The sequence below is a fragment of the Pithys albifrons genome, chromosome 20, assembly GCF_047495875.1.
Source record: "Pithys albifrons albifrons isolate INPA30051 chromosome 20, PitAlb_v1, whole genome shotgun sequence".
Classification (NCBI taxonomy): Eukaryota; Metazoa; Chordata; class Aves; order Passeriformes; family Thamnophilidae; genus Pithys; species Pithys albifrons.
This window is the reverse complement of record NC_092477.1, coordinates 2459805-2472588: the sequence shown is the minus strand read 5'-3', so window position 1 is coordinate 2472588 and position 12784 is coordinate 2459805. Positions and strand designations below refer to the sequence as shown.

Here is a 12784-nt window from a genome sequence, read left to right as displayed (position 1 = left end):
ATTGATTGTGTTGGAGGCAATCAGTCATCTCCAGTACTGCTGCTTATCTCAGTCTCCCTCCCATGCTGTCCCCAAGCACTCCCTGGGACATTAGTGGGAAGAAAATTCCTGCCCTGAGGGGGTTTTATCCTTGTTTTCCCTGTGCTCTAGGAGAAAAATCCCTTAAGATGTTCAGAGCCAGAGGAGAGCCCATGCCTGGGCCTCTTGTAAGTCACATCTGAGATGCCCCGACCTTGGTACTCTCACCCGCAGGTAACACAGCTGGTGAGGGATTAAGAGTCTCAGCCTCCTGGGGCATCCCTCTGCCACCCCAGCAGAGAGGAGCCCATGACCACAGTGCAGGGCAGCACATCCTCCCCCGCAAGGAGCTGGTGCCCCTTCCCAGGCACCCTGACCTGCAGGGCTCAGCCACTGCCAGTATCGAAATATTTTCATTGATGTCATTAATTTGGGGACTTTCCCAAGGAGGCAGGTGCTGTTCTAAGTCACATCTGAGCCCAGTGCAGGATGGACCTATCCCCAGACCCACCCTTGTTGTGCTGTAGTGGTGCATGGGGCAGGGAACAGAGTGGGGTGCCCGTGGGTGGCACAGGGGCTGGCTCCAGGCACATGTCCCTGACCCAGAGCACCCACAGCTGGGAGGTGGAACCAGGACAGCCACAATCAGGACACTCAGGCCATGTTTAATAATGATGTATACTGGGAAAGGCAGGTGTGAGGAGGGAAGGTCTGGTGTGCTATTTGCCAGTCAGCAACAGCAGGTGTTGGCATAAAAAAGGGAGCTTTAAATGGCCCCAAATCCACCAGCTTTGCTGGAATCAGCCTGGAAGGTAGGGCTGGAGCTGGTACCTCTCTGGAAGGGGATGGGGGGCAGGAGCAAGTGGTGCAGCTCACCTGGAAACATGGGGCATGCACTGAGCCCCTGCCTGCACCTCCCACCCCCTGGAATGGGGTGACTTCACGGTGCAGAAATTGAGTGGTGGGGAAATGAGAGACTCCTTTTGACCTGAGTCAGTGTTTTCCTTTCAGAAGGCACCAGGAAGATGTTAGTGATGGAGGTGATCTCATTTCACAAACACCAGTCATCCCGGTGACTGGCAGTGATGGCTGGGCTCGAGCCCCACCAAGCCCCACACCGGCCTGACAACTCCCTGCTGGGTCTCAAAGTCATTTCAAGGGCCACAGACAAACAAATACATGTCAAAAGCAGATCAAACAGGGGTGTGTGTGCACTTCTCAGCAGACTTGTCTCTGAAGTCAGAATGAGACATTTGGTACCTTTTTCAATGACGAACAAACAGCACATTTCACTCTCACCAGAGCACAGCCCAGAAGGCAAACAGGGCTGGGGCTGATGGGCCCCAAGGACCTGAGGGGGGCCATGTGAGAGCAGGTGACCCTGGGGCCAGGCACCTCATGGACCTTTCAGGACCTGCGATGCTTGGACACCACACGGCGCTGAGACCTGGCCCTTTGGGTGGGATTAGCTGAAGAGCATAGAGGGCTGAATGCAGCACAGAACTGTCTGTTCCCTACAAGAAGGGTCAGGAAGAGTAAAGTGAAGAGTTGTTTGTTCAGATTTGGAGCTGGAAGGTTTGGTCAGCTGTGGTGCTCACAGCCCCTAGCAGTGCCACCCAAGGACTGGGGCTGTTTTGTGCCTCTCTGTCCCGGGTGGGGTGAGACCCCCAGCTCAGAGCAGCCCAGTGCAGTCAGCGGGGCTTCTCCAGAGTGGGGAAGGTGCTGGACACTCATTCACCCCCTTCCACTGAATCCATGTGAATCCAAGGTTTGTGTGTTGTGTGGAGGTGGGAATGCAGGAGTGGTGGTGGCACCTTCTGGGCTCCATCCACACCAGCAGCACAGGAGCCACTCCACAGGCGATTGCCATGGGAATGTTGCAATGAAGCACCATGAGCCTGCAAAGACTGTGTTGACTCACCACCTTATCACAAAACGAAAGAATATATGTTTATTTTGTTCTTTCAGGTAAGAGTCAACTATGTTTTTCCAAAACTAGGGTGAGACACATGGGAAATGAACCATGGACATATCCCTGTGTCTCAGAGGGGGGATTTGATGACATGAAGTGCCATGAGAAGGTTAAAAATTCACTGAAGAACAGGACAGGACAAACAAAAGAACTTATGAAAGATAAGGAAATAACCAAATTTGCAGGAACTGAGAGCCATGACCTGAGAAACAAAGAGCAAGACACTATAAATCAAATTACAAATCCAAAGACCAACTTTGTGCTCATTAGCATAGTAAAATCCTGGCCCACAAGCTGTGATTGCCCCTTACTCACATAAGCCCCTTCCCCACAGAGCATGAGTAGTAAAATAAGTGTGCAAGGTATCCTTAAATCTTTAAATGGAGATGCAAGAATGCAAAGCCAATGGCTGCAGCTTTAGGTCATTACCTACAGGGAAATGCTGATTTCTATTGATCTGAGCATATAAAAGTGGGTACCTGGCATGCTGGAGGCATGCCAGCTTTGTGGATTCACCACATCTCTGCACGTATCTGCACCCATCTCTGCGTATTTATGAAATAAAGTCAATTATTTCAATTCTATGTGTGGATCAGCTTCTTGCACACAGAGTGAAGGAATTTGGGGCAAAAGGAAGAGGGATTGGCCTTGAAGTCTGGGACTGGCCTGGAGCTCTGAGCCTGGCCAGCAGCAGGGTCTGGCACAGGCCCCCTGGTAGGCGAGAGGCAGGGAGTACCCCTGGACTGCAGCACCCTGATGTCACAGCATGGCACTGTCAGGGCACAAGGCCAGACCTCTGAAAGCACCAGGGAAGGTGCTGGGGAGGTCTGGTGCAAGGAGGGCTCCCCAGCACGTCATTTCCCCCCTGGCATTGCCCTGTGTGGTGCAGCTGAGTGCAGGCAGCTGGAACTGGGTCTTTCCAGGAGATCGCCCTTGTGATAGCCCTGCCAGCCTCTTATCAGAGAGATGAATCAGCAGGAAGCAGCTTGGCCCAAAGAGCAAAGATCTCTGCTCCCAACCCTTCTGCTCCCAGGGCACAGTGCTGGGTACTCTGCTGGGGTGGGATACCCTGTCCATGGGGTACCCTGCCTGTGGGATACCCTGCCTGTGGGATACCCTGACTGTGGGATACCCTGACTGTGGGATGCCCTGCCCATGCCATACCCTGACTGTGGGATACCCTGCCTGTGGGATTCCCTGCCTGCCCTGCTGTGCCCCCAACCTGCCCTGAGGGATGGGTGGCTGCTGGCAGAGCTGGGCAGGTGAGTCATCCTCACACCTTCAGCTCCCCTCAGGTTCTGCAGGGACCCCCAGCCCAGGAGCAGCATGAGACTGGGTCACACACAGGGAAGGGGTGACCACAGTCCCACTTGGGCCATGACAGTGTCATCTGAGCTTGTCCTGTGTTCCCTGGCAAAGCCCAGTCAGTGTTGCTGAGACTACCCCAACAGGGCCATCCTCCCCCTCTAACATGATCTCATTCTAACAAAATTTCTTATCAAGGCACCTACCACTCTGTCTGAGATTCCTGGGCATGGGATACTGGAGAAGTCCCTCTGACCTCTTAATGGGAATGTAGAGACTCATAATGGGAATGTAGAGGCTGGTGAGAGCAAAGAGAGAATGGAAATAAGTTGTGAGGGTGTTTGACAGCATAGAGAAGCAGAGGGATAAGGGTTAAAAGATGTGTCCTTCCTGTGATTTCATTCAAATGAGGAGGAGGAGGGACTAATTGGCTGAAGATAAGGCCAAGCTGGGCCATGAATACAACTGTAAGACAAACAGAAGAACAGATACTTGAGAGTTTTACTTAAGGCTGATGATCTCTGAGAGAAAATAATGGAGGAAAGATCTTCCAGCAGTATCCACTTGCAAAGGGTATAAAAGGCAAGTCCAAGCTGGGTTTGCTGTCCTGAAGGAGCTCAGAGCACGGCAAGAACTGAGAGCCAGCCCTGAGCGATCCCACCGGGACACACGTCTGGGTTCAGGCTGGGAGTGCCACAGGTAAGCTGACCTTATAAGATACAACCACCCTCCCCTCCCACCGAGGGTTTCTGCACTTTCCCCATGCTCTCCTCTGTTCAGTGCAGTGCTTCTCTTGCTCCTCCTAGACCTGATCCTTCCCAGTAGGATGGAGCTGTGCAGGAGTGGGTGTGGGAGCTGGAAGATTGTCGTTATCCCATCACAGCTGTCTCAAACTGCTGGGCAACCAATCCCTCTTTCCTCCTGCTCCTCCTATTTTATCCTAATGCTTTTCCCAGGAAAATGTCTGACTATCCACCAGGATTCCTGAGTGGCACAGCCTGAGGCAGTGACACCTTTCAGAGCAGATCTTGTTGCAGCTCTCACTGACAACATGTTCCCAGGTGTCCAATCACTTTTCTCCCATGTTTGGGTTCACAGGAGCCTTCACCCCAATGATGGCTAACAAGAAGCCCTTCACCAGTGCCATCGTGGGGGTGGTGGTGGCACTCTCCATCATCGCCCTGGTTCTCAGCCTGGTGAAGGTTGAAGATGTGACACTGCCACCCACAGTCAAGGTGAGCCCAAAGGAAGGTCCCTGAGCACCACTGAAGAGACCTTGGGCAGGTGCTCAGAGACAACAGCTCATCTTAAGGGGAAGGGGGGCCAGTAGGAACTGCCTCACAGTAGCAGGGTGGGTGTTTTGTTCCCACCTCAAGGTGCAGGCAAAAGAAACACAGCCTGGCCACCTCGAAGTCAAAGAGGGAAGCTTCCTCTGGCACGAGCCACCATGCCATGCACTTGCTGTGTTTGGAGATTACCTTGGGGCAGATGGGCAGGGCAGAGCCCTGTCCCATCCCTCTGTTCTCTCAGGGCAGGGCAATACAGTTCCACGGGCCCTTTGTTCCTGCCAGCTCCCACCAGCCTGTGCTCACCTGCTCACACCATGGCACAAGGACTGTGCCTCCTCTCTCATCCCCTGAAGCTTAGCATCCCACCCTGGCTGCTGGAGGAGGGGTGGTGGGGCTTTAGGGTGAGGTGGAGGGCTTTATGGGGGACAGGCAGGTGTCTGGGTGCTCCTGGACTGGGCTGCTGTGGCTCTGCCAGTCCCTGCCCAGGCTGCTTGCAGCTGTGGGGTGGCAGAGAGCACTGGAGCTGGTGAATTGCTGGCCCCAAGGTGGGGCCAGTGTAGACACAAAAGGTATGTGACCGTGAAAGGAAATGAAAAAGCATGAGGAAACAATGAAGGAAACGCTTGTGTGAGCTGTCATGGCTGCACTGACCTCAGGAGAGGGAATGACAAAGTCCTTCAGCTGCCCTGAGAAATGCCTGTGCTGGGGTCACCGCTCTGCTCTGCCATGGCACACGCAGGCTGTGCCTCAGAGAGATGGCCTTGGGGGCAACTTCTGGCCCCACCACCCTGGCAGGGCCACGGTGGGGCCAGGGGCAGGCTGCTGCTCCCCACTACCATGATGTCTTGATCTTCCCTTCCAGTATGGGATGGTGTTTGATGCAGGCTCGTCCCACACCTCTCTGTTTGTCTACGAGTGGGATTCAGACAAGGAGAACGACACTGGTGTGGTCAGCCAGACCTTGTCCTGTGATGTCCAGGGTCAGTATCCCCCCGCCAGGGGCTCCATGCTGCCCTGTGTGTTCAAGTGGGGGGTGGGATGGCCTGGCCCCTGCTCTGGGCCTGCCCACCCTGGGCAGCTCTGTCCATCAGGCTGGCACTGTGGGCACAGAGGGGAGCACTGGCTGCAGGCAGGGCATCCCTGACTCCCAGGCCCTCAAGCACCATGTAGTGCCCATGCACTGGGTGGGACTGAAACACCTTGGTGGCAAATGAATTTTCATTCCTCTAACTTGGAGTGCCCCCAGCTGCTGTCCTGGCTGGGAAAGGTGTCACCCATATAGCTGGGAACGCTGCTGAAAGCATGGGAGATGTCAGGAATGCATAGGAGAGGAACTAAGTGTGGGTCAGTTGGGTCTCCAGGGGAGCCTGGAAAAGCACCTTTGATGCTAAGAATGGACAGAACTCACTGCCTTTAGCCCTCCTGATCCCTGATCCCCCTCCCCAGATATTCCCATCAGCCTGTCCCAGCCTGACTCTCTTCCAGGGCCTGGCATATCAAGCTATGCCAACGATCCCCCTAAAGCTGGTGATTCCCTAAGGAAATGCCTGGATAAAGCCCTGAAGATTGTTCCTGCTGAAAAACACAGGGATGTCCCAGCTTATCTAGGAGCCACAGCTGGCATGAGGCTACTGAGGTATCATTGTGGGGCACAGGGGTGGCAGCAGTGACAGAGCTGCCAACAGCCACTGCCAGGACACAGTGTCCTGCACGGGGCCAGGATCCCAGATCCCACATGGCCATGAACAAGCGACTGGGGAGTGGGGAGAAGGGGGGAAGGCAGCCTGGTGGGGTCAGAGGTGTGACTGAGCTGTCCTGAGCGATTTCCTCTGGGGCAGAGGGGCTGCTCAGAGGTGTCTGTTGGCATCCTGGGAGCCCACGTCCGGGGATGGTGATGCATGCCCAGTTCCAAGCAAGAAATGTTTCTCAGAATGATGTTTGCTCTTCATGATTCTTTAAACACAAGGGAGTTGAGATGCCACCAAGGGATGTGACAACTGCTCAGGTGGATAGGGGCTGGTGGGGGAGTGGGGCAGACGCCAGAGTCAATGAGGTGCTGCAGTACCTGTCCTGACCTTTCACCAGCCCATATTAGCTCTCTTTAAATATCAGCCCTCATTTCATGGCTCCTGGTTTTATGGCTGCAGATATCCCACATCATTCCCATGCCCTGGCAATCAGACCCTGTCCCTGGGGAGGAGCTGGCCTATAGCCTGAGGATTACTCACTTCAGAGAGCAAGCACATGCCAACAGCCCCAAGACATCCTCCCCACTCAGGTCTGAAACCAGGCTGGAACCTCCCAAAAGACCCCCTGGAGCTCAGCAACCAGCCTTGCCTTGGGTGCAGTCAGTGGGTGACGTTCAAACCCTGGTCTTGCAGGACAACCCCCTCTGGCCCCCAGCACTGTGACGATACTTAGGCAGGGAAGGGTGTCCTGGGAAACCTCTGTGTGGTTGTGATCAAACTGCACTGGAGGAAAGGGGTTGCTCTTGGTCCTACATGTGTGCTGCCAAGTGGACAGCTGGGATTTGCACCATACGAGCAGCTTCTTGCAGCAGGAAACATCTCACAGGTGTCCTTGTTGCAAAAACCGGGAGTTGTGGAGCTGTGAGAGAACAGACGGTTTCATTGTGTTTCCTCTGTAGCACTGGTTTCAGCTGGGTTTGTGTCCTGACCTTTGAGTCCTTCCTAGGGAACAGAACAGCTCAGCAGCAGGTCAAGTCCTGGCCGAAGTCACTAAAACCATGAGAGAGTACCCTGTGGCTTTCAAAGGGGCTCGAATCCTCACGGGAGAGGAGGAGGGGGCTTATGGCTGGATCACCATCAACTACCTGCTGGACTCCTTCGCTAAGGTGGGAGGAGGGTGGAACACCCACTCCTCTGCTAATACAGCTTTTCTGATTTTCCTTAAGCTTCCTTAGCACGGGAGATGTCAGGGTTAGAGGCTTTGGGGAATATTTCAGGGGAAGAAGACACTAACCCTCTGTCTTGCCCACAGTGAAGGAGGGAGAACTCAGGAAGGGGGGTGTCTGTTAAGAGCTCAAGGCAATCTCCACACCTTGTGGACAGAGGGTCTCTCAGGGACAGCGAGGTTGGCTGCACAGCCCTGTGGGGACCATTTGCTTCCGATGGGCTTTGTCTCACTGCCCTGGGAAGCTCCATATCCCTGTGGCACTGGGAGACTCCAGTTTTGGATCAATGTGCCAGTCTGAAGGCAGCTTGGACCAAAACTCTTGTCTTCCACCCTCTCTCCCAGCCCTGCCAGAGCTCAGTGCAGTGCTGGCACCGTTGGGCTCCTGTGAGAGCTGTCAGGGGATTCCTGGGCAGAATATCCTTCCCTTTGCACCAGCTCTCTGCAGCCTGGTCCTTGGAAAGGGCAGGACCCCAGGCCAGGTCCCCACCAGCACTTTGGTCTGGGGATTGGTGACCCAGAGGCCACGTGAGCCCACAGCATGTTGGCACATCAGTTCCATCTCTCTTCTGGCTCTGGTAAATGACCAGGCTGAGCAGGGGGTGACAGTGGGTGGTGGGGCTTCACGTCCAATAATAACTGAATATCCATTGAATTTAGTAACAAAATCCAGGTGACTTCAATGGGATGAGAATTCTGGTGAGGACAAATAAGCCCAGTCAAGTACTAATCCTCTTCCTCTCCCGTCTCTCCTTGGCAGTTCTGCCCCAAAACACACACGTGGCTTCGTCCAGAGGCAGCCAACATTTTCGGGGCACTGGATCTTGGAGGAGCATCCACTCAAATCAGCTTTATGCCTGAAGGTTCAGTGATGAACCAGAATGAAGCCTCTGAGTTCACCCTGTATGGGTACAACTACAACATCTACACACACAGCTACCTCTGCTATGGGCAGAATGAGATGCTGAAGAGGCTGGCAAAGGAATTAATTGCGGTGAGAGTGAGCTGAGGGGTAATTGGCCTCTGGTCTCATGATGCCAACCACAGACTTATTAATGCATAAAATAAGAACTGGCAAGGCTCTTCCAGAGAAGTATCAGCAAGGACTGAGAGGAAGTACAGACTCCTTGGAGCATGGCAGGCAAATGCAGAGAGGAGCACAGGAATCATAGAACCACATCCCTGGAAGGGAACTTAAAAACTAACTTGTTCCACTCCCCTGCCATGGGCGGAGACACTTCCAGGGATGGGAAAGTCAAAAGGGCAGTTCAGGAGAGATCTTCTGGCAGTACATAAGGGTGTACAAAAATGTGGGACCAGGATTTTGTCAGAGGTGCAAAGTGCCAGGCACAAGCTGGAACATCTGAGTTTCCAACCAGATGGAGAGAAAAAGTTTTCTTCAATAAGAATAGTCAGATATTAGAATAGGACCGAGAAACATGCAGAGTTGCCATCCTTGGAGATTCTCAGAACTTGATGGGACAAGGCTCTGAGTGACCTGCTTTAGTTGGTCATGCTTTAAGGAGGGAGTTGACACAGGGACTCTGTGAGCTCCCCCCAAAACTTGGCTACTCTCTGACTGCAAGAACCTGAGAAAACTGAACAGTAGACCTTTGTCAGGCCATTTTTTGTAAAGTCAGAGGTGAAATGAATCCTCATGGAGCTGCACCTTGCCAGGAGAGCAGCCTTGGTGAGCCAGAGGGGTCTGTTCCTGTGGTACAGCCAGGAAGGTCTGAGGTGTGACCCTGGCTGGGACTGGAGCTAGAGCCAGAGCCAGATCTGGGGTGGACAGGGCTTTGCATGCCCCAAAAATAATCCTGCTGGCCAGGGGAGAGACATGCTGGGTGCCTGAAACGTGTCTGCTTCGGTGGAAGAGGGGATGAGGCAAAGCCGAGTGAGAATTAGTGCTGAGCTCAGGCTGGGACTGCAGATGGCCCAAGACCAGAGCTGAACAGCAGAAGCGTCTTTCCCTGCTGAGGAGGTGGGAGGTGCCGGTGCCCCCGGCTCTGGGGGGAGTGCTGGGTCAGTCCTGGCCCCAGCCGGCCTGGCAGGAGGATCCGGAGGAGACTGAAGCCTGTGTTTTGCTGTCCCCAGGAGTCGGCCCCCGGCACACGCGTCCGTCACCCCTGCTACCCGAGCGGCTACAACGAAACCGTCTCGCTGTCCTCCTTCCGCACCAGCCCCTGCACCAACCGCAGCGACCCACGCCTGCCCCTCGTTGACAGGGAGGTGACGCTGGAGGGCAGCGGCAATGCCAGCCTGTGCCAGGCAGCCGTCAGGGAACTGTTCAACTTCTCGGCGTGCGGCCAGAGCCTGGACTGCACCTTCGACGGCGTGTTCCAGCCCCCGCTCCGGGGGCAGTTCATTGTAAGGCAGATCCGCCCTCCTGCCTCCAGGGCAGGGCACGTCCCAGTGCTGTGGTGTCCCCGCGTGCCCCGTGGCACTGCCACCTCCCTGCAGTGAACACTGTCCCTGGGCATGCCAAAGATTCCTGCTGCCTGGTTTGTCAGCCAAATCTCCAAATGGGATCTTGTTGATAATCACAGAACCACAGAATGAATGGTTTGGGTTGGAAGGGACCTTAAAGGTCTGTTAAAGGTCATCTCGTTGCACGCCCCTGCCATGGGCAGGGATGCCACCCATCGTATCAGGTTGCTCAGGGCCCCATCCAACATGGCCTTGAACACTTCCAAGGATGCATTAATAGAACAGAAGTTTCTCAAAACCCAAGTTTTTTGTAAAAAAGCAGGAATTCATCTAGCAGCCTTCAGGCAAGGCTCTGCCTGCCACCAGCAGGCACCAACCTCCCAGCCCACCATCTGCTGGGACAGGGACATCACTGCCCTAACACTACATGGGGTGGGACAAACCCTGTGAAGTACCAACCCCACCTCCTGCATCAGGGGAGAAGGAGGCAGCTGCCAGGGGTTCCCCATGTAGCTCACCAGAATTTCTGTCTCTTCCTTCCAGGCCTTCTCTGCCTTTTACTATAACTTCAAGTTCCTCAACCTGACAGAGGGGCAGCCACTGGCCGTGGCCAGGGAGGCCATTGAGCGGCTCTGCACAAGGAGCTGGGAAGATGTAAGCTCCCCATGGTGGACAATGCATGGAAACTTCACAAGCAAAGGGGTCCTGGGGTGGAGAGAGAGGAGTCAGGACCTTTCCAGGGCAAGGCTCCCTGTTTCTGAGCTGTGCCCTACACAGCTGAGCCATCCCTGAGCTCTGTGGAGACAGGACTGTCCTGCATCCATTCTTGGGGCTCTCCTTGCTCGTGCACCCTTGGGAAAAGAACAGCCAGGGCAGGTGAGGGCAGCAAGATCTCACCTCCAGCACAGGAACTGAGAATGAAGGGGAGGATGGGGATGGAGGTGGGTCTGTGGCACAGGAGGATGGTGAGTGCAGAGCCAGCTGCTGGCACCACTCTGCAGACAAGTCAAATCACAGAATTATATAATTCCAGACTGGTTTGGCTGGAAGAGAGCTTAAAGCTTATCTTGTTCCACCCCCCCTGACATAAGCAGAGAGACCTTCCACTACACCAGGTTGCTCCAAGCCCATCCAACCTGGCCTTGAACATTTCCAGGGATGGGGCAGCCACACTTTCTCTGGACAATAAATGGGGATGGATAAGGCCCAGAGATGTGACACCACCATGGGGCAAAGAGCAGGAGCCTCCTCCATGAGGAGGCTGAGACAGGAGAATCTGGGGCAGGACAAGCTCAAATGTATCTCTCTGCTTCCATGTGGAGTGTAAATCCTTCCCAAAGGAATTGGCCTGTGTAAACAGGTCCAAAATCACTGCCTGGTCCAGAAGTCTTTTACTGGATGCTGGGGAGTGCAGAGCCACTGCCGCCCATGCAGCGCTTGTCAGGGCATTGTCCCTGCACAGAAATTGCCTGTAACAACTTCCCTTCATCCCCAAACATTCCCCACCCCAGCTGTCTTCCAGCTACCCTAAAGAGGATCCCAAACGACTGCCTATGTACTGTGCCAATGCCAACTACATCCTCACACTCCTCCTCGACGCCTACAAGTTCAACGAGACCAACTGGAACAACATCTTCTTCCGGATGAAGGTGGGCAGCACTCCCAGCCTGTGTGTGGGAGCAGAGGTCGTGCTGGGGAAGATGCGGCCCCTGTGTCGGGGTGCAGGGGAAGCCACGGTCCTGAGAGCCCTGCCTGTCCCTGTCCCAGTGTGGCACTAGTGTGGGGACAGCTGCTGCACCCTGTTTGGGCTGAGCAGGAGTAGGTGGCCCTGTGACATCAATGGCTTTCCTTTAGGGCTAAGGCTCTGTCCTCTCTGTCCCCGTGCAGGCAGGGAGTGCTGACGTCGGCTGGACACTGGGGTACATGCTGAACCTCACCAACATGATCCCGGCGGAAGCTCCAGCCAGGGTGAAGGGGCACATGCCCTCTCTGTGGGCTGCAGCCATCACCTTCATCATCCTCACCCTAGTTTTGGGGCTTGCTGCCCTGCTCCTGCTCCTGTGGGTGTAGGAGCCTGGCTGTTTCGCAGTCCAGCAGGTGTGGATTGTGCTGGGGTGCCCATGCTCCTGCCCACAGGACTGGCACCTGAGGCTCAGACCATAATGCTGAACACATTCACCTTCATGGCACCAGAGAACTGGGGTCTGCCATCCCAGGGGACCAGCCCCAAAATGTAGACATGCACTTTGTAAGAGGAGCTCTGCTCCCATGGAGACCTGATGGAATCAGCCTACAGAAGTCTCAGCCATGCCTATCTGTCTCTTCATATCACCACCTGTTACAGACACAGCTCCATCCCAGTGGAATGTGGGGCCATGAGAGCCAGCCTGGCCATGGAAGAATTCCCAGTGCCAGACTGATAGTGCACAGCTGCAGGCACCTGGTGACAGGGTGCTCCAAGCAATTCTGGGTATGACCACAGTCACCAACAGCCAGGTGGGTTCCTGCCAGGTCTGCCAGCTGGCTCTGCTGAGTCTGTCACCTGAGCTTATGTGGAGATGGTCTTGAAGAGAGAAGGCAAACTGAGCATCCAAAGTCAGAAGTGTGGTCCATGCCCCTCCAGACGGTCCATCTCATCTTGTCATCATGTTGTCATGTCATGTCATCTCATCATCACATGTCACCATCTCATCCCATCATCCTGTCATCATGCCATATCATGTCATCATGTCATCTCATCATGTCATCTCATCATCTTTCTTTTTGTCTGGGATAAAGGCATTGATGTTCCTGAGTGCCTTAGTGGAGACAACACCAGCAGAAGGTCTGGGGTCTGGGGGTGTCAGGGTGAGACTCCAGC

The 12784-nt window shown here is 54.5% G+C and overlaps 1 protein-coding gene across 1 annotated transcript; it reads left to right on the top strand.

The window, feature by feature from the left end:
* Positions 1-3759: 3759 nt before the first annotated feature.
* Positions 3760-11994, top strand: LOC139681126 (ectonucleoside triphosphate diphosphohydrolase 8-like). Its single transcript, XM_071574324.1, has 10 exons — positions 3760-3994; positions 4394-4530; positions 5447-5564; positions 6070-6220; positions 7279-7438; positions 8258-8491; positions 9592-9864; positions 10468-10578; positions 11436-11573; positions 11812-11994. Exons 2-10 carry the CDS (start codon positions 4408-4410, stop codon positions 11992-11994), a joined length of 1491 nt encoding a protein of 496 aa, XP_071430425.1. The 5' UTR covers positions 3760-3994; positions 4394-4407.
* The last annotated feature ends 790 nt before the right edge of the window (positions 11995-12784 follow it).

What these genes read in the sequence shown, in the direction of transcription:
- LOC139681126 (XM_071574324.1), top strand. Translation starts at nt 4,408, where the DNA reads ATGATGGCTAACAAGAAGCCCTTCACCAGTGCCATCGTGGGGGTGGTG. An exon ending in CACTGCCACCCACAGTCAAG is followed by an intron (nt 4,531 to 5,446) that starts GTGAGCCCAAAG and finishes CTTCCCTTCCAG; the next exon opens with TATGGGATGGTGTTTGATGC. An exon ending in CTTGTCCTGTGATGTCCAGG is followed by an intron (nt 5,565 to 6,069) that starts GTCAGTATCCCC and finishes ACTCTCTTCCAG; the next exon opens with GGCCTGGCATATCAAGCTAT.